At 35.7% G+C, this 26,423-nt stretch overlaps 1 protein-coding gene across 6 annotated transcripts; it reads left to right on the forward strand.

Moving 5' to 3' along the window:
* The first annotated feature begins 134 nt into the window (after positions 1-134).
* On the forward strand, positions 135-25,795 carry LOC113737448 (eIF-2-alpha kinase GCN2-like). 6 transcript variants are annotated; one of them, XM_072083305.1, is made up of 30 exons: positions 136-615; positions 1,681-1,749; positions 1,836-1,895; positions 2,046-2,151; positions 2,854-2,958; positions 4,046-4,456; positions 4,651-4,782; positions 4,860-4,946; positions 5,067-5,153; positions 5,246-5,360; positions 6,447-6,564; positions 8,428-8,482; positions 8,676-8,845; positions 10,073-10,266; positions 11,168-11,313; positions 11,400-11,649; positions 12,578-12,857; positions 12,985-13,078; positions 13,901-13,981; positions 14,102-14,158; positions 15,588-15,719; positions 15,821-15,904; positions 16,493-16,601; positions 16,685-16,821; positions 19,025-19,126; positions 22,595-22,683; positions 23,066-23,168; positions 23,249-23,371; positions 23,905-24,044; positions 25,439-25,795. In XM_072083305.1, exons 1-29 carry the CDS (start codon positions 497-499, stop codon positions 24,013-24,015), a joined length of 3,726 nt encoding a protein of 1,241 aa, XP_071939406.1. In that variant the 5' UTR covers positions 136-496; the 3' UTR covers positions 24,016-24,044; positions 25,439-25,795. The 6 variants fall into 6 exon arrangements, with proteins under 6 accessions (XP_071939407.1, XP_071939406.1, XP_071939405.1 ...); XM_072083308.1 differs by having other exon boundaries at positions 137-615; positions 1,698-1,749; XM_072083304.1 differs by having other exon boundaries at positions 23,905-25,795.
* The last annotated feature ends 628 nt before the right edge of the window (positions 25,796-26,423 follow it).

Consider the following 26,423-nt stretch of genomic DNA (forward strand, 5'->3'; position numbering starts at 1 on the left):
CTGTAGCAAAAGTTATTAAAAAACTAGTTTTATACAAATTTGATAAAAAATCAAGATTCCAAACAGGCCCTCAGGCTCCAAACAGGCCCGTTATTCTTAGCGAGTCCCGGTTCAATTACATGCCCATTTTCCACTCTGGCCTTGAAGCTAGGCTCCGAACTTAGTCTACTGTTACTGCAGGAGGTCATGTCATTACCTTTGCGCAACTCAGCATATGCGCACTTAGGGCCTTCCCTTGGATAATTTCCTCAGTATTTAATATATCGGAACTATTTAATTTCCTCAGTATTTTGCTCAACTACGTCACTCTCGGCAAAAGGCCTGAAACCGTAGCGCCCGCCAGAAGCCGTCCACCGCCATACCACCTCCGCGACCTTGTCTTCATCAAATTCATCATCAATCAAACTCACAACACCGAAAAATGGTAAATACAGTAAAGAATTTGCTGCTGCGCTTGTGATGAATAATAGACTGGCTGATAACTGAAGAAGAAGAAATGGGGCATAGTTCGAAGAAAAAGAAGAAGCGCGGAGGCGCCCGAAGGGCTCCATCAAAGGATCACAATTCTCTTGCTGCTGATAATTCCGAGCTTATTGGTGAAGAAATCACCGCATTGTATGTCAATTCATTTCTTTATGTGCCTCTTGTATGATTCTTTTTGATTTTTTGGGTTTTTAAAATTTTTATTTTGCGACGACTTTTGTAGTAGTAATATTTGATATATTCGGGTTCATTTCCAGTAGAAATTGAGAAACTTGTTGGTTATTCAATTGAGGATTTCAGGTTTTTATAATTGCTGGATTAATTGCTGCTTTTCTTGTTAGAGGTAGAATGTCTAGGATATTAGGAAAGTAATGTATGCATGTAATTTTGGAGTTCTTGGAGTACTAGTTGAAGATTACTGTCTACGTACTTTGTGCAAACTTGCCGGCTTATAGTTTGCACAAGTAGTATGGTAAGGTAAGGCCTGGTGCCATTGTCGTTGCTGCTCACAGTTTTCTCGCTTTCATGCTAGTGGCATGATGAAACCCTTACGAGGTAGAATAATTACCAGTAACAGTTTACACCCTAGTGAATCACAACAGGAATTTTACTTCTGGAACATGGTAAATAAGTGATTTGGATTAGTTATCTTGGTTGTCCGAAATCCAAAATTACTTTTAGTATCTGGAATAATTGTTGTAACCTGAATAATAGCATACTATTAACCTTTGACAATGATCATATTTGGTGCTTAATTGTGGAAGTTGAATGCAAAAGCGGTTGTTATACCTAATAGAAACTCTTTATGCATAGCTATAGCTAGTACTTTTTTAAGAAGATTGTGATTTTTAAACGCAAATAAGCACAACCAACTAGGATTGACATGCAGCCATGTTCCATTAATCCTAACCTTTCAGGTTCTTAGAAACATATTTACAGCAACAAATGTATGGTACTTCAATTGTTTGTGACATAAGTTGCCTATGGCTGAAGCAGTTTAGTGGCAGTAAGTTTTTAATCTCCATACCAGTCAGGTGTGTTGTAAGTATGCGCATGGAGATGTGTCTTTTTCACTAGAATTCTTGGAGGTGTGACCTCTGGCAGCTATCTGACAACTGATGCATGACAACCTTTTAGAAGAATTTTATGCTTAAAGTTTCTACATCAGTTTGAGTGACTGTTTCATGGACTGACAAGGTGTGCTATATTTCAAGATGAGTGTGAAGTTGTTTCCGGATCACCACCACAAATTCAGATTAAGCTCAGGTTATGTATATGAAGAATATCTATCGTACTTGTGTTTGGCATCTTCACTGTCTTTTGCATGAAGTGATTGTGGATTCAAATGACAGGCCATACTCAAAGGATACAGGATATGATGAATCAGATATTTCTGCTCTTCTTTCTGTAAGGTTAGTCAGCTCATGCACTAGGTTATGATATAGCATTGGTTCTTTTATATTCACTACCAAACAGAAATTCACAAAAACACAATTGAAAGAAAAGATGAAAAGCAGAAAACATAATCTCTCTTCACTAATGACTCGTCATCCATTTATAAGGTTTTTATCTGGCTACCCCAACAAATGCCCAAAGTTGCGTATAATTCCTGAGAAAGGATTATCAGTGGTAGATGCGGACAATCTTCTGTCCTTGCTTCATGATCAAGTAAGATGCATACCTGTTCAGAAGCATTCCTTTCACGATTCATGATAGGTGTTGTTTGGAGGAATTTTTTTAAGTCATTCTGCATGTAGTATTGTGAATCCTTTTTGCTGAGACATATGGTTGATCAAAATCAGCTTTTTTTCTGTTCAAGTAATGAATCATCATCCTTAATGTGGGAAAATTCTGTTGGATTTTTTACTCCTGTTCTTAACTTTTGAGAGAGAGAGAGAGAGGGGGGGGGGAGGGAATATTCAAAGAAGTGGTTTCCCTGTATCCCCTCATCTTTGAAAAGTAGGAAAATCTTACTATTGTTCTCTCATGCTCTGGGCCATTGAAGTTTTATTCTAGCCAGATATGTTAGGATATTTATGTAACATCCCAAAACATCACGGCTTATACTTTCTTTCTCCTGAATAATTTTTCTAAGCACTGGAAATGGTTTATGAGATTGTTCTAGAATAGCATGTTTTAGCTGGTGCCACAGTTTTTGATGCTGTGATGCTCTCCAGTAAAGTTTTGCTTTCTTTCTACTTTTTGTTAACAAGTCTTTGGCTATGACATGCTGTTAATTTATGTACTTGATCCAGTGATTGTTATTTCAATTATATTGTTATAAAAGCGTTGCTATCATTAAACATTGGTTCTGTTATTATTAATGTCATTTTATGTTCTTTTCATTCCGTGAATTTACAATATTCCCAGGCAAATTCTAATGCTCGTGAAGGGCGTGTAATGATTTACAATTTGGTGGAGGCTGCTCAAGAATTTTTGTCTGAAGTTGTTCCTCAAGCAGAATCACGTGAATCTGTAAGCCTTAGCATTGATCAATTTGCAGCTATCATAAAGCACGAGAAATGCATGACTTCCTGAATTTAGATTTAAAAAGACATAGGAAGGTATTCGTGTCTTGTGGCAAGCTCAATAACGTTACTCTGCTATGTATCAGACTCCTGAATGGTGGAGAAGACATTATGTTGGTTATTCGAGGAACTAGCAATAGAGAAAAGAGGCCTTTAATGATCCTGTTTTGCAATGAATTCATTAATTTTCTTATAACAGTCGAAAGATAATAATTGAAGATTTGTATTCTTCCTAAATATAACTTTTAATCTTATGAACTTCGAAGGAGATCTTTAGGGATTCAAATATTTCTTATTCATTGTGAAATAGATGTAGGATTCAACTGTGTAAGATTTTTTTTTTTTTTGTTTGGGGCCATCCTCTGAGTACTAGATGATTAGCTTTTCTACATGGAATGTTTTCTTAGTGCAGGTAATGGCATGTGCTAGGAAATGTAGAAAGAATAATTATTATTTCTATTTCTCTCTTTGCTCATTCAAGGTCCTCACCATCTAGGTTACCATACCTTATGTCTCTTGCCTCTTAGGTCCCTTTTATTTGAAAAGGAGAGGAGAAGGGAGTCGGGATCCACATTTAAGTATTGCAGTCCAATTATGCCATGCTCAATTTCATACTGGTAAAAGCTACATGGCATATGCATCATTTAGTCTAAAGCCTGATGTTATGTATAATTCAGCATGTTTGCACTAGCTTTGTTGCATATGGTCAGATAACACCTTTCCTTCAAAATCCACTAGCCCGATAAAGAGTGGGATGTTTGAGTTCTTTCCTTGGTAATAGATTCCTTTACCTGATTTTGTCTCTGAGTAGGACCGGTAAAGTCTACTTAATGCATGGAGATATTGTATAAGGGCTATTGCTAGAATGCTTCCTTCGTGGTCACTTAATTTGCTGCCTTGATGTATCCACTGCATGTTCACCATGTTTTTGTCAGAAAGATGTATTATGATGTTTGCAGAAAGCTGCTTTATCATTGCAAAGTCTGTCTGACATAATGCATGGTTGACTCTTATGTGCTTTGGCTTCTTTTCAGGCTATATCCCAAGCCACGGACAGGAGTACCTTGCTATCTCGCAAGGATTTGGCAGTTTCCAGAATCATGATGTACTCTTGTAAAGGACCTTTTGTATATGGTTATATAGATCTTTTTAGTGGTTGTGGGGAATCATGGCATTGGAGCCTGGGAATGGAACAAAACTCTGGTCTAAAAACTAAAGTATCTTCTAATACCTTCGAGCATTCCAAAGTTGGACATCAGAATGCAGATAACAAAATTGGGAAGAAGTCAGTGGAACTTCAGGGTGCTAAGCAAGAATTTGCGCAAAACCCTGCATTGAAACTAGTCACTGTTAAAGAGGAGAGTGAGGATGAGATCAAGAGTACTGATTCAAGTACAACTCTATCTTGTGGAACAGTCAAAAGTGGTAGTGTTGGTAACATAAAGGTATTGGTGAATATCTTTTCCTTCAAGATGGATGCCAAATACATGTTAGGTTTTGTTCTGCCATATAATTTTTTCTGTCTTTTTTTTTTCCTTTTTTTTTCCTGATCTGAACTTTATCTTTCCTTTCTGTATAATATAGCACTAGATACATTAAATACACATTTATCTGGATATGTTGTTTTCTTATGTTACAGGATATTTTTGTGGAGGAGAATCTAACAGAAACAACTGATGAAGATCAATTAATAGAACCTTCAGATTCAGTGTCTTCAAAATCTGTTATCAATCACCAATTATCTCAGACTATGAGAACAGATTTAATTATGGTGGGCTTCTTTCTAATTCTCACTGTGCTGCCTGTGAAGTTCAATTGTACTTGTGCATTAAACTCATTCTCCGTTAGGTTCACCTACTTCGCCTTGTTTGCGCACCCAAAGGGCCTCTAGGTGATGCTTTGGTGCAAATCACATCAGAGCTGTACAACCTAGGGGTATGTATTCGTTCTTCTGCTGAGCTGATAATGAGGTTGCTCTTTGTCTATGTGTTAATTAATTTACCTTAACTAGGGACTATCTGTTTATCTCATAATGGCCATCTTGTGCTGTTTTAGATCGTATCTGAGCATGTGCGTGATCTGACAATTGAACCATCTCCAGTTTTTGAGAAGGCTTTTAATCATGTTTTCGCTCAGCATAGGGTTAGTAAACTACTCTTTTGATGTCCATCTTATACTAACAGAAGCTGAATTCCATGTTATTGACTTATACCTTGCCAAATTCCTTGCTATAGGTCTCATCAAAGATCTCTCAGTTTTGGAGAACTGCTTCTGATTTTGAAGGACAGAATTCTTCATCCACGTCAAGTTCCCGTTATCTAAGTGATTTTGAGGAACTCCAGCCCCTTGGTGTGCATCCATCTTACTTTACTCAATCCACAGTGATGGATATCTGAATAAGTTAAAGGAATGTGTTGACCAACATTCTCATTGCAACATGGTCTTTGTTCCTTAGGAGAGAGTAGGCTATTTAATTTACTTCCTGGTACATTGATATTTTGTTGAGCCTTTTAAAATGGAAATGGTAAAGGTATTTAGATTGTTGCAATCCAGGATTGGAAGGTTTGCTACAGTGCCTTGTGTTCATTTTGTTGTGGTATTTAATTGAGTCAAATGAAAGTGGCACTTGGTTTGTGTTTGGTAAAAGTGGAGCCTATTCATCTTAGCTTTAAAGTGGCAATAAAATATTTAACGTTTATGATCTACTCTACTGTAAAAGAACAAGTTGACCTTACCTGGTTTCACTTTTGATTTTTACTAATTATCTTGCAAAGCATTCGTTTGGACGCTTTTGTCTGAATAGGTTTTCTTTTAAAACTTTGACAAGAAAATATGCTCTTCGGTTTGTTGAATTTCGATTGGATGCTTTTATCTTTGAGTTTCATATTGTTTGCGATTGCACTCTGGTGCCTCTTGATGTATGCCGTTTCTCCAAGAATTTTTTTTAAAAATAATTTTGTCAGTATATACTTTGGGCATAGCTTCGAGAGAAGCTCTGAGTGAACAAGAACAGACCCTTAGGTTGGTGAGAAGAACCCATATAGCCTCAGGGCGAAAGGGTGATGAATTTGTGAATATCCTATGACCAGTTGTTCTTGTTCTCATGTCAGCCCCATTGCATCCCGTTGTAAAGCTGTTCAGTACGATGTATCTGTTTAAATCCTGACTTGCTCATCTAATTGGACATTTTTATTGAGTAAAGATTCAGCATTGGCAACATGATTCACTAGTAATGTTCCATTTCTCTCGCTTATGCTGTTGCTTTACGAGGCCTTTTTGTATTTCTTTTGGGAAGAAAAACATATGAACCCCCAGTTCTTTATCTGTGGCATTCATTGCTAGGACTTGTCTGATTTGCATTTGCACCCTTGTCTTTCTCAGTTCTCTAATGTGGCATCTTGGTATTTCTTTGACCATATCTCCTTTTCCTAGCAGGTCATGGAGGATTTGGTCATGTTGTGCTGTGTAAAAATAAGATAGATGGCAGGCAATATGCTGTCAAGAAAATACGCTTGAAGGACAAGAGCCTGCCTATAAATGATCGCATATTGAGGTTACCATCTGCTCCTGTATATTTTTATTTTCCTGTTGCTCAAAATCATCAGATGGTATTAAACACTCTTATTCCTTTGTTAATGTTCTACCTTCTGTGACAAAGTTTCTATCCACTTCTGGAGGTTGAAAGGATCACTTTTATGTCCTCACTTCTCTATTCTTAGTCTTTGCTACCTAAGTGTAACCCTGAAAATACAGAAGTTGGCAAGTAATGAATTTTCAGTAAAAATATTGGTTCCTCTGCAAATTGAATTTTGTTTTGGGATGAACAAATATGTGCATTCTAATGTATATGATTAAAGCCTTTATAGAAGCTTTTGAATAGCTTATAGTCATGGTCAATGTCATAGTTCAGGCTTGAGTAACAATCCAGTACATATTAGTTTGTTTGTTTTTATGGTCAGTGGTCCTTTTGGTGATTTTATGATATATTCTTTTAGTTTCAAAAAAGCATTTTTTTTATGAGTGTTAGAATAAACTTATGGTTTGTGGCTGGTTAGGTTACTTATAATTGGTTTCTTAGGCATTTGTTATGGTTTCTGATAAAGCGAAGTTTTTTAGTAGCAGAATCAGCTCTTGGGAGCCTTCAAGTCTATGTCTGTGTAGCCTATGGAACTTCTAGAGGCTGAATTATTTTCTTGATTTTAGTGCAACCAATTAATGTTTTGATCTTCTTTTGGCTATTGAAAGCAGCCTCAGGATTCCTTGAATCTCACCTGAATTGCGTATCGAGCAACCCTGAAACTGTTTATTTTCTGCTGCTGTTGAACAACAATTTTGCCAAACTTTTTTTTTTTTTTTGCATCCGAAGACCCCTGTTTCAGTTCTTGAAAATTGGCATAGATGTAAGGTGTAATCCTATTAATGGCATGAATTCTAACAGAAAACTAGAGCTCCCATGGTGTACTAGTACACCAAAAGAATGTAATGTATTGAAAGGAGTATCCTAATATTTCATGCCTTAGAATAAATATTTGAAGTGCTTTAAAAATGTTATAATGCGTGCTATGATTCAAAGGAGCCAATGGCTTCCATAGGTTTCATGCACTACAGCCCTTGTTTTCATGTCATTGTTTGTTTTAGATTTGATTTTTGTTCTCCACTTGCATAGAAGATTCTGGAGATTTTGCATCTAAAGCTTGTATCCCTATGGGATATAATACATTATAGTTGATATTCAAAACATATAATGGAGTTGGTTCCTGTAAATTTTGTTTACTATTTGAAATTTTACATCAAATAAAGGTGGACTACGATGCAAAGCAGGAATGTAGATAAGTGACCTTTGATTTTTTCCGTGCCTGCTTTAACTTTCGACGATTTACTTGGAAAGAAAAAGTAAATGGGTGTTTAATGGCAGAATCTGTGAATTTCTGCTGTGTTGAAGCAACGTTTTATGCTGACCCAGATTGTCTTCATCATCTTTAGATTGCTGACCAGAAAAAGGAGAAAAAAGAAATAAAGAACTTTGCTAGGGAGCAAAAGTAAGGATGATAAGTTTCTTTTTGATATCATATTGGTCTGCATAAGCTTAGAGTCATGATGCTGGTATTCTAACTTAAGGTTACATTTTGAAGCCATTTGGTTAGCATTTATTGCCTCAATCTTGTGCTTTTGATCAACTGTCTTGACACTTTTTCTACTTGGAGTTGTTGTATATTGTTTTTATTTTTTGGTAAAAAGTGCATGGGATCTCCCATTTGCTTTTTTATATTCTTTGTGATCCAATCCTTTGTTGGATGTAGATTTAATAATCGTACTGTGGGTGTACCTTGTGGTTTTCTTACTAAATGAGTATGCTGCTTATGTTGTCTGGTGCAACCATTTGTTTTTCTCTTATTAAATATTCTTAAAACTTCAGGGAAGTTGCTACTCTGTCACGGTTGCAGCATCACCATGTTGTGCGTTACTACCAGGTACTTTTGCAGTTTGAACTTTTTTTTATCTCCTTATCTATTCATGAGAGGTGTTTTATTCTGTGATTTGTAGGAGTCTATAGTATATGGTTTTGGAAACTTTTATTTAATTGAACAAGTTATCAAGTTCTAAAAGATCTTCATTGTATTTGATTGTTCTAGTGGTGATTAAAAATTAATTAAAATATTTCAGGCATGGTTTGAAACAGGAATTGCTGGTTCTTTTGGTGATGCAACCCAGGGCTCAAAAGCCACCATGAGCTCCACTTTCAGCTACATGGATGGAAGCTCATCTGATATTTTTGGGCTGGAAACTAAGCTTGATTCGACTTACTTGTACATTCAAATGGAATACTGCCCCAGGTTATGCTTCTCTTCCGTTTTACCTGTAAATTTAGGAAAAGGAAATGAAGGGGATAGCACATCAACACATGCTTAGGGGCAATCAATCAGTGCTATCACTGACAGGAGCAAAGTATTCTTTTCTTTTTTATTCCTTCTGGAATTGGGGGAGGAGGAGGGGGAGGGGGTGGAATCATGAATCTAAAATCTGGCTTCTGTCATACTAATCTCCCCTTCACTTATGAATAAAAAATTTTTTGCTCTCTCTTAATAGTAACTTCCTTTCTTTTTTTATATTTATTTATTTTTTGGGTGAAAAATCTAGCAGGTCATTTTTTTTAAAATGTAATTTAGGAGTTTTCTTGCAAGTTTTAGTTGACATAGCTCCTTTGCTTGAGGTATTGTAAATTCTAAGTTCATTTCAGACAAAGTGGATCAGGAGAAGCCTGAAGGCATATCGTCAACCTATGAGGAAAAAAGTCTCGAGTTTTATGGATCTTTATGAAGCAAAGAACCTTTATGTAGGTCGATCAGAAAAAGAAAGTAAACACATGAAATCATTATTTAATTGAACCTCATAAGCTTTCCATGTTCTTGTTCTATAATAGCCGATTTTCACTGTTATTGATTGCCTAATATGAGGCTTTCAAAGGAAAATGATTACAGTTACGTTGGTGGGGGCACTGGGTGCTTGTCACATTCTATCTAAGACTATTAGAATTTTATCATCAACAATATGATGCTTGCACAACATATCACCTTTACCTTACAGATGTTCTATCCCAAGAATGAATTGTAAAAGGAAATAAGTGGATCTGCTTACATTTGAAAAATACAACTGCTCAGAGTCGAAGATATCTTTTCATATATACTTTCATGAAGTCTTTTTTCTTTTTGCGCTTTTCTTGACTAGATTTAGTTATAGTACAGGGAGCTTTGAAGAAATTATGTAGATAAAGGGTAACTGTCCAAATAGTTTCTCCTTTATTTTGAGGTGCTGTAACTTCTTAAGTTTTCTTTAACTATGATGCCATTATAGAATTCTTTAGTTTTATGCTTCCGTCTCACGTATTTCTTTAGCTATTGATAGTTATTGATAATTATATTGCTTCTGTGTTATGCATCCTCAACAATGTCAAACAACCATCTTTGGTTGTAGATATATTTTGCAGTTGCATAATTAATGACATTTTTATTCTTTTCTTTTAAATGGTTTCACGTAACTAATTTAATGTCCATGTTTTACAGGACACTGCGCCAAATGTTCGAATCTTATAATCAATATAATCAATTTGATAAGGAGCTTGCCTGGCATCTGTTTCGCCAAATTGTTGAAGGCCTGGCACACATACATGCCCAAGGAATAATTCATCGTGACTTGACTCCTAATAACATCTTTTCTGATGCTCGCAATGACATTAAAATTGGAGATTTTGGTCTTGGTGAGAAACTTCTCTAGTTTCTACTAGATTGAACTTATTTTTATGCACATGAGTTACTTGTCTTTGCTTTAGCATCAAGTACCCCAAAATGAAATGTCCACTTTTTGCAGTGTTGGATTCATTTTTTTCTTCTTAAAGGCTTCCTGGATTCTTTTTGCTGAATGGGAGAATCTAAAATTATGTTGATCGTAGTTCATTGCATGCAAGTGGAATATGCACCAAAAATGCTAGGGGATTGAATGTTCATAGTACTCTTAATACTTGCACAGAAAAAATGTAAATAGTACTTTTTGGCTTATGATTGGTAATTTCATCAAGTCACACAATTGGTTGTTTCAATGGATGAGATTACTAAATATACCTTTGTATCTTGATTCGCATTGATGTTCCATCAAGATTACAAGTTATGAAATATTTATGACTAGGCTTGTATCTTGTCTAGATTATCTGTTCCCTCTTGCTAGTGAGAGGTTTGTGCATGCCGCAGATAATTGCTGTGAACTAGACATTTACTCTTTTTTCTTTTTTCGGGTTAGATCTATCCTTTGAACTGTCATCTTTTCTATTTTTATTTTTTTGGCATTTTCTTAGGGATACTCCAGTCCTTAGGAAATGATGGGATTGTGAATGTCATAGTCTGGGATATGCAAATATTTAGGATATACTTTGATTTTTGGTGGGGCGTTTGTAGGATTACTATACGCTGGGATACGCGAATATCTAGGATATACTTAATATTGGTGGGGCATTTGGTGGATTGGTGGGGCATTTGTAGGATTACCATACTCTGTATGGATGTTTCCTGCTTGATTTGTGGCTAAAATTATCAGTACAGAAATTTATTTGCTATCAAGAGGGAGACAATAAAAGGCACATATCGCTGTATTCTTTTCCATTTCAGCCAAGTTCTTGAAGTTGGAGCAAGTGGAGCAGGATGTTGATGCCACAGAAACAGTTGGAGTTTCAGTTGATGGTACTGGCCAAGTTGGCACATATTTCTACACTGCACCTGAAATAGAGCAAGGGTGGCCAAAGATAAATGAGAAGGTATTTTTGGTTTTTGAACAAGTTTAATTTTGTAGCAGTAACTACTACTCCTGTAGATTCCTCGCTCAATTACCTTGTTTCTGCAGGCTGACATGTATAGTCTAGGAGTTGTATTTTTCGAGCTCTGGCACCCTTTTGACACAGCAATGGAAAGGCACATTGTCCTTTCTGATTTGAAACAGAAGGGAGAGCTTCCTTCTGCTTGGCTAGCTGATTTCCCAGAACAGGCGTCTTTGTTAAGACTTCTGATGTCACCAAGTCCATCTGAACGTCCGTCAGCTGCAGAACTTCTTCAGCACGCTTTTCCTCCCCGAATGGAATATGAGCTTTTGGATAGTGAGTCCTTGACAATGTTTGATACTTCCATGTAGCATGTGGAATCAATTACGAGAACTAATATGTGCATAAATGTTGATGCCCATACATTAGTTGTCCCCGTTGAAGTAAAAGAATGTTTAGTAGTTTTTTAAGATTTAGACATGTAATAGTTCAGATTAAGGTGGGAAGCTTAGAAAGTCTCAATCTGAGTTACTCATATTATTATGTCACAAACTTACTCATATTATTATGTCACAAACTGAGTCATTCTGAAGCAATTTTTTTCTGTGTTTGGAAAGTCAAATTAGAAGCTACTCATATTCTGCATCACATTTAAGTCAAACTTTAGGCTTTTGTGCTTCTTTGCTGCTGCCTTTCTTTTGCTTCGACTATGGGGAGTATGAGTTGAATTGATGGCTTTTACTCTCAACATGGTTGTCTAGCAGTCTCTCTTGGTCCATGTCATCTTAGTTTTATGGATTGTGACTGATTAATTGCTGATTGAGTGTTTACTTCAGATTTTAGGTCAAAAGATTTCAAGCCCTTGTCCTGCCCTGTTACTTTAGGATGATGTGCTTGATGAAAGCCTATGGCCCATATAGTGGTGAAGTAGTGTTCCGACTTCTCTCATTTATGATGTATTTACTGATTTCGGCATTTAGATTACCTGGTCTGCATTTTCCTTTTTGGAAAACCTTTTGGTTTAGTTATTGTACATTTTTTTAACCTGGTTTTGTTTGATGGTTCTCTCTCTCTCTCCCCCTCCCCCCCCCCTCTCCATACGTATGTTAGTTTTAAAAAGTAAATAGTTCAACTTTGGCCTGATTATTTATTTTTGTATTGTTTTAAACGTATGAGGAAGCTAAAAATCATTTCCTAAAGCTTTGCTTCCTTAATCTATTGTATATCATGATTAAATTAAGGATATTCATCTCTTCAAATGCAGATATTCTCCGAACAATTCATACCTCTGAAGACACTGGTGTGTATGACAAAATTGTAAATGCTATTTTTGATGAGGAGCTTTTGAGCACAAAGGAACATGAGAGTGTTGAGAGATTGAAATTGCTTGGAGGTGATATCTCATCTGTCCTATTTTCGGATGTTGATACCAGTAACCGTGATCATGTATTGGAGGTGGCTGCTGGAGTGTTTAGACAACATTGTGCAAAGCATCTAGAGGTTATACCAATGCACATGTTGGCTGATTCTCGACAGCTAAATAGGTTTCCCCTTGTCCAGTCTTTGTATCTTATTTTGTTATTGTTCCCAAAATTATCTCATTTTGCATGTTCTGCTGCTTTTTTGTTTTTTTTTTTTTTTTGATAATTTAGTTATTCTTGACTTGGAAAGGAATACTGTGAAACTTTTGACCAATGGAGGAGACATGGTTGAGCTTTGTCATGAGCTTCGCTTACCTTTTGCCAACTGGATAATTGCCAATCAGGTATATGATTTGCTTTCCAACTTCTTTTGCCAGTGGCTTATGTGCTGCTTTTTTTCTACATGTTGAACTCTTTCTTTTACTAATCAGTTTTTTGGTCAGCATGTTGCATTGCCTGTTTGTTTACTATATATGCATATTGATTAATGGTTTCCTGAAGATAAGAATAATGTTGTGATATCTCAACACGTAGAGGTCTTTGGTCAATTCTTTTATGTGGTGCCGGTGAGATGAAAGTTGTCAGCTGAACATACATCTTCCAAGGGGAATGGGGGGTCTATTTGGGATTCTCTGTTGGGCTCTTGGGTTTTCATATTTATTGACCGTGGTTTTCGATAATTCTTTTTATATGAGGGCTATTATTCTTTTCTTTCTCCTGTTTTTAGTAAGTAGCATTCATAATAGTTCTAAGAAATTGAGTTGAAGTATTTTAGATGTGAGTTGACGAATCTTCTGACTATTGTTCTGAATTTTGTTGTGCTAAGTAACTGCAATCCACATATTATGTTTCCATCTTGCCAGATTGTTATGTTTGATGGACTATGAGCCAGTTCAGTAATGGAATTTGCTATCTGTCAAAATTACTGAAATAATTTTTGAAAATGACTGCTTGAAGTTTTAGCTTTTCTGATTTTAGAAAATTCATTTTTTTAAAATTTTAATAGTTCTTATTGCTCATTGTCTGGTGGGACTTTTAAACTGGCCTCTACTGCTATTCTGTTTCACTACCTTTGGGTGCCCAAATAAGTACTAACACTACAATTTCTTTGCTATGGCATTTGGTTGTCAATTAGTGCAAATAATATGAATTATTGTCTGCTGCAGAAATCCTTCTTCAAACGGTATGAAATATCGTATGTATATCGAAGAGCAATTGGTCATTCACCACCAAATCGGTATCTTCAGGTTTTCCTTGCATAACTTTTGTTAACATTCTACTGATAACCAGTCAACCAAGTATATGATAACCTATCTTATGCTAGCACGGGGATGCTGGTTTATTTGAATGGCTTTTGTTATTTATAGGCGGACTTTGACATTGTTGGAGGTGCGATAGCATTGACGGAGGCAGAGATCATTAAGGTAAGCTCTTCATGGTTGCATCAGTGCCTGGACAGTAGTCTTTTGAGTAGAGCGAAACCATTCTCCTATAGACCACCGTATTAGGTTAGTTTCTTTAATGACTTTTAGAATCTTCAGTTTGGGAGTAATAGAAATTTAGCATGCTTTGGAACTTCAATAGTCAATGCCATAGGATTATCTTATGAGCTGTCAATTATTCATGCATTGGATAACTTAATGTGATTTTTTAAAAATACAGGTAAGATTGTGACCTTTGTCTCTTTCAGTCCACCTTAACCCTAGTCCACCACCAGAGCACAATTTTTATTTTCTTTTAATACAACTTTAGAATCTTAGAAACTTAGTTTGCTGCATACTTCAATACATGCAATGCAGTAGAAATATCCTGTAGGGTTCCAATTTATGGTATCAAATTGTTTTGGATTGCATGGGATAACTTAATTCAACTCCTTAAAATAGATTTTAAGATTTTTTCCTTTGACCTCACAAACTTTACTGGTTTTTACTGCTACTTTCTTCCATCTGCACATACTCTTCTCTTCTCACACACTTGCATTATCTCTCTCTCTCTCTCTCTCCTTCTCTCTCAGACACCTACCAGCACTTTGCCTCCCTTTTCCATGTACAAACACATACTTTCTCCCATACATGCTATTTCTCGCACTCATTTTCACCTACTTTTGTCATAGCACGATCTATTAGAGACGTTTCACTTCAGTATATTCAGCCTTCAGATTCTATACTTAGTTTCATCAAGCAGGACTCTCTGCCTCTTTTGTTCTTTTTTGTCATGTTATTTATATGGCATACGTGTTGCTTCAATTTTCTAGAAGTGTATGGAAGGGATTAAATTGTGCTCTGGAGTTGAATCTTATTAGGGAATTGCTGTGATCTCCTCTCCTCTTTTTGCCTCTTAATTCTTATGTCTTCCTATCTTGTGTCCTCAATTGTCCTAAGATTATAACTAAGAATCTGAATTTTTATCTAACTCACACTTTCTTCTTGGTGCTGCATTAATATGTTGAGACATTGAAAGTATCATCCTTCTCTGTTTTTATCTTTGGAAGTGTTTTTCTTTAAAAGTTGTACCTTTTCTTTTCTTCATAGGTAATCTTTCGATTTTTTCCTGGGTCATCTTTTAAATGAAGCCACATCAACTATAATCAATCAGGAAGGAAAGTTTATGTCTATTGAGCCTTAAAAAGAAAACTGGAAGGACAATGAGAACTTCGATCAGAAAGTAAAATGGAGCCTGCTTACAAAAACTATAATTTAAAGAATTATCCTCATATAAACATGTTGCTCTAAGAGGAGTCTTTATAAGGCATTTAGCATGATCATATTCTCTTTCATTAGTGTTTTTGTTGAAGTCTGTCTTATAATTGCCACAATCCCATTTTTAAGATTCCATCATTTTTCCAATCTTTAGGCCTCGATGGACATTATTGGTCAGTTTTTTCATTCAGAATTATGTGATATTCATTTGAACCATGGAGATCTATTAGAAGCAATTTGGTCTTGGGCCGGAATCGAGCCGGAGCATAGACAGAAAGTGGCTGAGGTATTGGTCTTAAGTAGCCTTTATTAGACTTTCATCATTTGGCTTCTGCATAATGTTGGATATGCAATATTCTTATTATGCCTACTTTTTTCAATGTGAAGCTTCTGTCTCTATTAGGATCTTTGCGCCCTCAATCTTCTGAAAGAAAATCTAAATGGGTGGTGATAAGACGACAGCTTCAACAGGTATTGGAAACGTTCTGGACCTCATTTTCCCCAAGTTATTTCACAATTCAAATAGAATATCGTTTTCTGCGGTTTTTTTTTTTTGGCTCAAGGAAACTAAATTTATGTGTTACTGAAAGAAAAAATCTTTAGTTAATGAAAACTAACTCGAGAAAAAATGATATTTTTTTTAACAGTAACAGATGTATCAGTAAGTGAAGTTTCAAATGAAGGGTTTCACCTATCTAACTGACATGTAAATAAACTGAGGATTAAGTAATTGTGTATATGTGTATACTCAGATTATGGTAGGTTTAGGCATGTTTTGGGTCTTGATGAGGATCTAGGCCTTGATTGTAGACATACCCCAAGTTCTCCTTGAGGGTCATTCTTAAATTTAGACCAGACCAGCAAAATTCTCATGGATCTGGATATCAAACTACAGGCTATCATGCCTGTCTGTGGTTTTAGCTTTATAAGGGTGCAAACATGCTGCTTATTTCTATCTTGAAGAAATTGTTTTGCTGTAATATGTACAAGGCAGGATACAGACAAGAATCATTCTCCACTACTTAGCTTGAACTAGTTTCTCACTAGCCTTCTTTCCAGGAACTTAATCTTGCTGAAGCTGTTGTAAATAGATTGCAGACTGTTGGACTTAGATTCTGCGGACTTGTAGATCAGGCTCTTCCCAGGTTAAGAGGTGCCCTTCCTGCTGGTATGTTGTTTGTGATTCCTATGCTGTAATAACTTTGGATTATATAAGTCCTATCATTTATTCCAGTTGTTTACCTGTTGCAGGTAAGTCCACAAGGAAGGCCCTCGATGAGTTGTCAGAGCTTTATAACTATTTAAGGGTTTGGAGGCTTGATAGACATATCTTTGTGGATGCACTTATGCCTCCAACTGAGAATTATCACAGAAATATTTTTTTTCAGGTACTCAAATCATGCATGTCTCAGATACGGTTTATTAGGCCTTGTTTGGTTGACCAAGGAATATGGCTTAGGAGAGTAATCGGAATACTTGACTAGACATTTCACTGTTGGGTAAATAGGTGAGTTTAAGAAAAGTAATTATTCTTAAAACATAGAACTTTATGTCAAAATCTAGGATTGTGGATTTTTTTCCTTTTGTGGTAATGGTGGGATTTGACTAGAATACTGGTACATCCTGTTGGACTCAAATGGAGGTTCTGGGAGGTTCTGGCCAAGTTGTACTCCTTTTGTGGGAAGTCTCAAACTGCTTTATTAGTTGCATAGCCAATTTAAACATAACCTCTTTCTGTATTCTGAAGTTACGTCAGTCAGCATTAATTTCCCAGCAGCTGTGTCAAACTAACGACAACAAATTCACATTTACCATCAACAAATTTGGTTATTCAACATTTGTCCTTGGTGTGCCAACATGAAAACCTTCATCATCTTGTGTTTAATCATTTGGAAAGAATGAACCTGCATGCTGAAAACATGACAACTGATTATCACATTCTTTCCTGGATTTCGATTTTGTAATTAGAAAATCATGGTTCTTTTGAGTTATAAGAGAAATATGAAAAAAATTGAAGAAATAGAAGAAAGAAAGTTGTATCATATTTTTTATTTCTCAAAGGCTATTGTGGAAGTTTAAATTTGTGTAGGACAAAAGTAAGTGGATACAAATTTTATTCTTAGAATGTTACATGTTGAATGGTGTTGTTATAACTCAAATGCTGTTGTTGAAATATCTATTATGTTAATAATCCAATGGATACCTAATTGATTTTATTAGAAACTCTATTTGCTAAATTGCTACATGTTGCATCTTGACAATGACCCAAAAAACACAAATGCAATGGATTGAAATAAAGAATACATCTGTTATGTAATCGAATTACAATTGTCAATAGATCAATAAACTCTTCTTTTTTAATGGCAAAAGAGAGTTCATGCAAGAGTAAATTCATTATTACTCATGAACAGGGAGTTCACAATGCGCTTTCATTGAAAAATTATATCATCTTTGGAAATAAATTTAGTTTTTCATACATAGCTGACAGTGGAGCAATTTTGATGATGCTTGCACTTGGGAAGAATCACCAAACAACTGGACAAAATCAAAATTTTCTTTCCTGAGGAGAATGTTAGGACCTTCATATACACTTTTGTAGTGATGTAGGACGCCCCGTCCGATATAATTCCCAAGTTCTTGGATTCATGCTACCTATTTTACATCCATCTTGCCCCTTTGTCATCAGTGATTCAACCTAGAATCCTGAAGTTAGTTCAACGCATTACTTTTAATTAATGATGAAACACTGAATCAGGCATAATCTGAATGTTTACAATTGTCAGTGACTTTTGATTTTTTTTTGAAGGAAAACAGCATTATGTGATTGGCAAGACTAGCATTTTTTTTTTTGGGAAATTTATAGTGGAATAGAATCAACTGGGAAATGGTCAAAAACCATTTTGATTTGAGAAAAAATGGAGCTAGATCCAAATTTTAATACGTGGTATTGATTTATTGAATCTGCTATTATGCTTATTCAAGATGTCAGCAAGACCAAAGCATATCCTTACACTATGCACCTTCAATTCCAAAGACCATTTTGGTTTGAGAAAAAATGGAGCTAGATCCAATTTTTAATACGTGGTATTGATTTATTGAATCTGCTATAATACTTATTCAAGATGTCAGCAAGACAAAAGCATATCCTTACAGTATGCACCTTGGTAGGATTCAAGATGCTAACCGCCACCGCACCTAGCCACTGACCTGTGCTTTGACTTCGATCTTGTCCCAGATATAGTTATGTTTTGGTCTGGTCTGAGTGGCTACCCTGGGTGGAGAAATAAGAGCTCTGTAGATTATGATATGCATATCATATGCGCATTCTTCATGTTTAGTCTGACATGTCAAGCCTGTGCAAACAACTGCTTACATGCTTCAAAATGACATACATTTCAAGTGCAGTATTTTTTTTTTTAACAAGGAGTATTTTATGTTAAGAAAACCTTGAATGCTTTTTATTCAGGTTTTAGTTTCCATCCTCTGTTTTTGCCTAACCTCTATGAACATATCAACATTTTGAATTTACTGAGGATGTGAAGCATTTTCTATGGAAGGTCCAAAAGACTAGCAATCATTTTCATGTTGCAGATATATATGAGGAAGAGTCTTGGATCTTTAGTGGAAGGAACCTTGCTTGCTGTCGGTGGTCGTTATGATTACTTGCTTCATCATACAGGCGATTTTGAATATGTATGTGACTTATTTTGCTTTGTTGTTCCTTATTTCATCTTTGTAATTGTTAAGTGATCAGGACACTTGCAATAAAGTTTTACTTTGCTTATGCTTTCAGATAGATTTCACTATGGACTTATAACAATTTTTTTTTTGAGTTATGGACTTCTAATTTGCTTGAGCAAAATTATATGCGGTGATGTTTTAGGTGGTGCTTGACATAGTTTTCTGATGCATATTGTGATATCTTCATATATCTTGTACGCCTCCCCTCTCTGGTAAGCAAAATTGGAGTTATAGGCTGCAAAATTCTGAGCAGTGAATGTTACAAGAAAGCTCATTGGGTGGTCCTTGATTCATCAAAGTGCTGTTAGTATCCTTTGGTCAGTATTTTAAAACTCGAATTAGACAGGCCACTTGGACCAATTTAACCTGGAACCTGTTGACCGTTCGGTCTAAGTATGCACCAAAAAATGTTTGGCAAGAAACCAGTAATCGGGGAAGCGTGGAAATTGGATATAACTGAGTTTTCTGGTTTTCTTTTCTCTTCTAAATTTGACGTCTCTTTTTGTGAGATTCTGTGGCTGATGCCTGTTGCCTTTTGAAACTTGGAATGCCTGAAATCAAAAGGAGAAGAGAAAGGAAAAGCAGTATTAGTCGGGAAGATAATAGGAAGACACTAAAGAAAACAGACAATGTTTTGTGTGTGTCTTGCATGAGGAAAGAAAACAGTGATCGGAGAAAAGGAGAGAAATTGAAGAACTAGCAACTGGAGTGGAGAAGAAATAGACGATAGGAAAAAAGGAAATTTTGTCCAGAGAAGAGGAGAAGAAATAGAAGAAGCGACTGATTTTGGTTGTTTGATAGCTGTGACACTCCAAACTTTTCTGATATTGTATAATGATCCTTAGAATTTTTCAAAACTGTAAATCCAACCATGATTGTTTTCTAATTTAATGGCATGCCTAATTTCTGCAGTCTAAAAGCACACATCATCTATGTATAGAGACCTCTTTTGAATGGTTTTTGGGTACTGGTCTCTTACCCCCTGCTTCTTTACCTTGTTGGGTTTGCCTGTGGTCCAAGTATTAAATACTGCCTTTGGTGGTCATTTTGCAAATAGTTGCCTATCTTCTCTGCATCTTCTTACATCATTTCAAAAAAGCATGAACCATCTCTCTAACTATATGTTCTGCCTGAACAATTTTTCCATGCCTACAAGAGTTGTTGAAGTTCTACTTTTCTTAAGTTATGAAAATACAAATATCACAATTCCCTCCTGCCAGTTTCTAAAGCGAAGTGAAAGGGAATGGAAAAGATCTCCAGATTTTATTATTGCTAAATAATTGGTGGAAGAACCTAAGTATGAGACCATATATGTATTTGTTCCGATTGGGAATGATGTTAAGATTTTTCTGCCTTCGAAATCAGATTGAGGGTCTCAGATGAATATGTTGTATCCTACCTTTGGAAAATGAGGGACTGGATATTATGTATATTACACGCCAGTCTCTTGCCATCTCTCTGTTTGTCCTTCATTCATTAGCCAATGCTGACTAGTCATCATTCGCTGGCAATTCCTTTTTTGACTATGGGATCCAGAAATGGATATTTATAGGATGTTTTCAGACAGGTTTTTCTAGTCTCAGTTGGAGGTTTGAGTAATTAAGGTTTACACTTGGGAGAGCAGCTGGAGGTTGTTACTCATTTGGGAGTCATACCGGTAAACCTGTTGGTGTTTCCCTAGCTATGCAACTCACCATTTTCTAGTGAATGAATGTCTCAAATGTTTGTAGGGTAGCATGAATTTCACGCCGTTGGCATGTGCAAATGTTAGTCATGTTGACAGATGTGACACTGAGGCGTTTAAATTGATACTGGACTTTGTTGCTATAGACAATTCTGCAAGAAAAGTAAAACAATTGAATGACAATCATGGTGCATATTGTGTCTTAATCACATAAAGAGGGTCTCGCCTTTTTGAATACTAATTAATCTTTGTATGAAATCCCTGTTCTGTGACTGAGACGATTGAATGAATTGTGGGACACATCTCATGGTCAGGAGACTGGACATGGACTATGAAAATTACCAGTGAAATCAGTTGAGATGTTGTAAGGAAGTGCAAGTCTAGACAAGGTTTCGTCTCTCAGATTTGGTACCTAAAACATCTCATAGAAAGAATATTCTTGCATATGTTTCTTGGAGGTGTCAAACTACTTAGTGTGTTAAAATCTTTGGGAATAAGTATGACACACAAATAATGTTACAGGTAGAGCTAGACAAAGTCACAGGTTTTCTTGTATTTCCTTGATTCTTCTCTTCCTGAACGATCATATTCTAGCATTGTGATTAGGCTATAAACCTTCTTTTCTATTTAAAGCTTTTTTTTTGGGGGTTAAATTGACCTTTTGTTTTTCTTTTTTCTTTGGTTAAACCAATTTCAAGGCTAACACTTTAAGACGTGAGATTAAACTTTTTAAGTGAAGGAATAGATTTTAGAGAGATGATTGGTCACGGCTAAGGAGATCTTGTCAGTTCCTGCTCGGGTTCTGTCAAAATTTGATCTTGGGATTTAGCAGCAAGGATAAAAATTTGATAGCAATGTGCTTGGTTTGGTACATCTTTTGGATTTATATTGGCTGCTGTGTCTTTTAGAGGATTTTATTTTCCTCCATTGTCCTAGGAATTTGATGTGTGGTATTTTTCAGAGAATTACAAGACAGATGTCCAAAGAGATTGAAATGGGATTATTTCGTTCTCTTTACGTTTTAGTTTAGTAATTAGAGAAATTTTTCTTGCTTATGCCATCTGTTTACTGCATCAGCATCTATAAATTGTCACCAGAAAGTAATTGTGTGTAAATTATGTTGGGAGATAAAGTTAAAGAATATAGAAATTTTGATCTGTGAAAAGTGATCGATAATCAGGAAATGGAGTATGGTTCAGAAGTGCTTATTGTACTTTTGCTGAGGAAGATTTTTCTGATCAATTAGGTGCGTGTTGCGTGTAGTTTTTTACCAGACCATCTGTTCTACCTGATAAGGTGAAATTGTTAGGTTTTCATAGGTAACCTGATTGATTCTCACAAGTACATTGGTTTCCTTTAAAATTATGGTAACATATATTTTGTGCAAAAATATTTCAATGGCCAAATTGATTTTACTATTACATAATGCTAGTCTGTGTGGTAATCTAAATTCCAGTCGCTAAGATTAGTGAAAGGGCTTCTGGGAGTTTGTCTTTCTTTTCCTGTCTGTATCAGAGTATACATTCAAGATCGGATAAGATGCATAAGTTGATTTCTGTTGATTAGTGTGGTGTATGTCATTTGGCTTATGCTTTTCATTTTTATCACAAAGATCAAATAATTGTAATAATCGTAAAATATGTTTGCCATTATTGATAGAGATATGTTACTACACTTCAAATACAATATTTTGTAGTCTGTTTTGTGTTTTTGACTTTCTGTCTCAATGTTCCCAGAAATCAAATCCTCCAGGTGCAGTTGGGACTAGTCTTGCTTTGGAGACAATTTTGTTGCATAGTACTATGATGGATACGAAAATTTATAGGTAGTGTTTTTGCTCTCTTCTTCTTAGTGGGATTTGAGAAAATTGACCATGATATTTGATGATTAACAAAATCACTATTTATCTCCAACCCTTGTCATTTTCTCCTTCTCATTTAACTTCCCAAAATGTTGAACACTAGAAATACCTGAAATATAAGATTGATTTCTTTAGCTCAAATGCACATCTATCTTATTAAGAGGTAATGTAGAATGTTCTATAAGTTTTCAATGCTAGTTTTGTTGACTCCAAGTAGATAATTGTAATATACTTCATCATCTAAAGTTCTCTAATGGAGTTGGAAGCTGAAAGATGGACAAGAGGGAGTAAATAACTGGTTTCTGTTTCTACTAATTATCTGATGTTGATCTACCAAATTTTGCAGACATGATGTTGGTATCGAGGTTCTTGTTTGCTCAAGAGGAGGAGGTGGTTTACTAGTAGAGCGCATGGAACTAGTGGCTGAGCTATGGCAGCAGAATATCAAGGTCAGTAATGAGATTTATTAGAAGAATTGTGCTTTGAATCTAAGAATCTGAAACAGGCTTCAAAAATACTTGTACATCAGACTCAGTTCGTCCCCATATGTGATCCAAGCCTCACAGAACAGTATGAATATGCCAACGAGCATGATATCAAATGTCTTGTGATCATCACTGACAGTGGTGTATCCCAAACAGATTCAGTTAAGGTAGGACAACTTATCTACTTGGTTAACTTGATCCTTTCCCATAGTCGGTACAAACTTTGAGAAGTAATCACAATTAGCTGGATTTTTTAACTTGTAATGGAAAGTAGCCATCTTTGTTGTGGTTTCCAGTGGTGTTATTATTTCTTCTTAGTTTCACACAATCTTAACATTGACATACTGCACTGTTATTTAAGCTCGTTTAGTGTGCTACAATACCTCCACTGGAATAAAATACTGACTAGGAAATGCCCAAACTAAGACTACCAGATTCCTTAAAAGAATAGTTGGAGTTAAAAGCTTTTCTGAGATTATGTTTACCATTTTAAATCAACTATATGTATCTATTATGGGTAAGTATTAGCCATTTAGAGCTTTTGTGTTACAACTTTTGACTCCTTTAGCAGCACCCATGCGCCATAATCTAGAGCCCGCATTCAAATGCTTTATTCCAGGAGAAGAGCACCTCATATTTTTTTTTTTTTCCAGTTTGGATTGTCCTTTAAAAGTTGCTTAGCGTTTGGTTCTGTTACTAGGTGCGGCATCTTGAGCTGAAGAAGGAGAAGGAAGTTCCGAGAGAAGAACTTGTCAAGTTTCTCTCTGAGGCAATGGCAACTCAATTTAAAAACCCATCCATCTGGAACTAGAACAGATTACTTGAACTCATTGCTACCAGGTTTTTAAAGCCACTTCATAGTGTTCGTAGTTCTTTCGTACAATAAAGTTTGCAAGATGTTTGCCATTATTTTAGAAACCTAAGTTCCTGCAGCATAACATTTCAAGCCATGTGTTTGTTACTCCATGTTGTTCCTGGGAAAGCTGTCTATCATAGGTTAAAATAAGGGCATGGAGAAGAGAGAAAAAGAAAATAAAAAGAAAGAACAAATGGCCTTTCTGACATGTTAGTTTACGTTTGAACATCTAGTGATTTCCCAAATCCTATTGGAGCTTTTGCTTGCTTTTTTACAAACTTTAAAGCGTTTCAGTTTCAATATCGTCACATAACCTTTTTTTTTTGCACAATAGAACTGAGAATAGGAGCACACCTTCATTAATGCATATGAATGAAAAATTCAATTGAACAGTCTTTCTGAAAGGAATCGTATTTATTCTATACTTTAATAGTATTGATGGCTTGCAGAGTTTATCAAAAAGTAGATGCCTTGAACAATTCCACTGAGAGATACTGCATAGTTCATGTACCAATACATTTGTATATATCTTCTTTCTTATTATTCCTTTTTTCCCCCTGTTTATACACATCAAAAACCGCTTAATAAACCAATAGAAGATAGAACTCTTAGAAAATTTCATTCAGACCCAAGAATTCCAATTGGACCATTTAATGCGGAAGGATGGGAATAATTTACTGATATTTAATCTGGACTGTTCCATTCTCATCTCATTTGCTGTTTTAGAAGTCAATGCATTGTATTTTTAAGTTTTAACTCTAATTAGAGCTGCATTTCAGTCAAAATGGACAAGTCGATAGAACATCTTCTAGCAGATTGGGAATCTATCATTGTACGTTAGGTTAACTGGGTATGTTTATTTCCACCACGATGAGGTGAAAGATTCACACATGTAGTAGATGGAGTTCCTACATCATGCTGAGAGGGGGGACAAGTGATGGTGGAGAATTCCTTTGAAAATTCACATTTAGTTCCATTTATGAATCAAATCTCATTTTTGGAATTGAGCTCTGAACTTGTGCGAATTTTTTTCCTTTCAGAATTAAAAGAGTTTCAGATGCCAAATATTTTTATGTTGCACGTTCGATGATAACTTTAATCATACTTTGTCATGTCCCATGGTCAGAAGTTTCCATCAAAGGATTTAGGTGTTTTTTTCGGAAATTTGATTTTGTGATTGTGGACTAGCCCAATCCCTCCGCTTTTATGTGCAGACTTGTATATCTGTTTCTTCTCCATGGAAACATCATTATTGTTTGTTTGAGGAAAGATAAACAGACATCGCTAACATTATTAACAAAAAATTTTAATTAATGTACAAAAAGGTAGATCTCCTTGAGTACGAAATTCACCTCTTTTTTTGTCTGTTTTGTTACAGAGTACTGTTTCATATACAGAACAGTAGAAAGTTAAAGCCATCAGAGGGAAAGAAAATCAGGAAACAATTTTCTGCCCTCAGTTTTGCTTATATAAAGAATATTTAGTTTCTTTAGCTGTACAGTATTGTTCAAGGCGTTTAGATGATAGTTTCGCTCAACGAAAATGAAGAGACCGGCAAAGTTTTTGTTCGCAAGAGAGAGAGGGATGTTTCCTTGTATATCAAATTTTGTTTCTAATCTTCTTGAAGTCCAAACTGCACAAGCCATTTGGATTGTAATTCTAAAACATACTGTCATTTTGCTGTTTCCTAATGTGTATGTCTAATCAGTCATCGATTACAAGGTTCACATCTTCATATTTCTGAGTTTCTGTTTCGTTTTTACCTTTGGAGCTTTAATGCTGTATTTTCTTCGGTTTCTGTTCTTTTTGTGCTTCTGTGTCTAGAATGCCAGTATACTATCTATAGATGATGCCCAAAAGAAGACTCCTTACATGCAACATTAGAAGAGAACTTATTCCATTAAATTGTCCATAGATCTGAGAGGGTGGTTTGCAGGAAAGAAATGGCGAGGAACATGAACTGGGCAAAAAGGAGTGAGAACTGTAATAATCCCAAGTTTCAAGATAGTGGTTGACCATGAGGAAGATCAAATTGACATAGATGAAGAATAGAATAACCAAATCTTCCCTTCATAAACTTTTGAGTCAATGATCACTTTAGCAGGAGTCTTAAACAAAAGTCCAAATCAGCATTCAGCAACAAAGTGATCTCAGCAGTGTTGTTTTGGTCTCTAATTTTTTGGTTTATTTGTAAATTTTGTTCCTAATATTTTGACAAGGAAAAATGTGATCCTCAAATTTGTGATTTTAGGCAATTTAAAACAATTAATAGAAAATATTAATTAGCTTCACATTGGCACAAAAGTGTTATTTAGCTGAAGAATTTCTCTTTATTAAATTAGTCACAATTGAACAACAAAACA

The sequence above is a fragment of the Coffea arabica genome, chromosome 3e, assembly GCF_036785885.1.
Source record: "Coffea arabica cultivar ET-39 chromosome 3e, Coffea Arabica ET-39 HiFi, whole genome shotgun sequence".
Taxonomy (NCBI): Eukaryota; Viridiplantae; Streptophyta; class Magnoliopsida; order Gentianales; family Rubiaceae; genus Coffea; species Coffea arabica.

Excerpts from the sequence above, each read along its gene's own strand:
- LOC113737448 (XM_072083304.1), top strand. The coding sequence starts at position 497 with ATGGGGCATAGTTCGAAGAAAAAGAAGAAGCGCGGAGGCGCCCGAAGG. Across the intron at positions 1,896-2,045 it reads TCTGCTCTTCTTTCTGTAAG|GTTTTTATCTGGCTACCCCA; the intron begins GTTAGTCAGCTC and ends TCCATTTATAAG. Across the intron at positions 12,858-12,984 it reads GATTCTCGACAGCTAAATAG|GAATACTGTGAAACTTTTGA; the intron begins GTTTCCCCTTGT and ends TGACTTGGAAAG.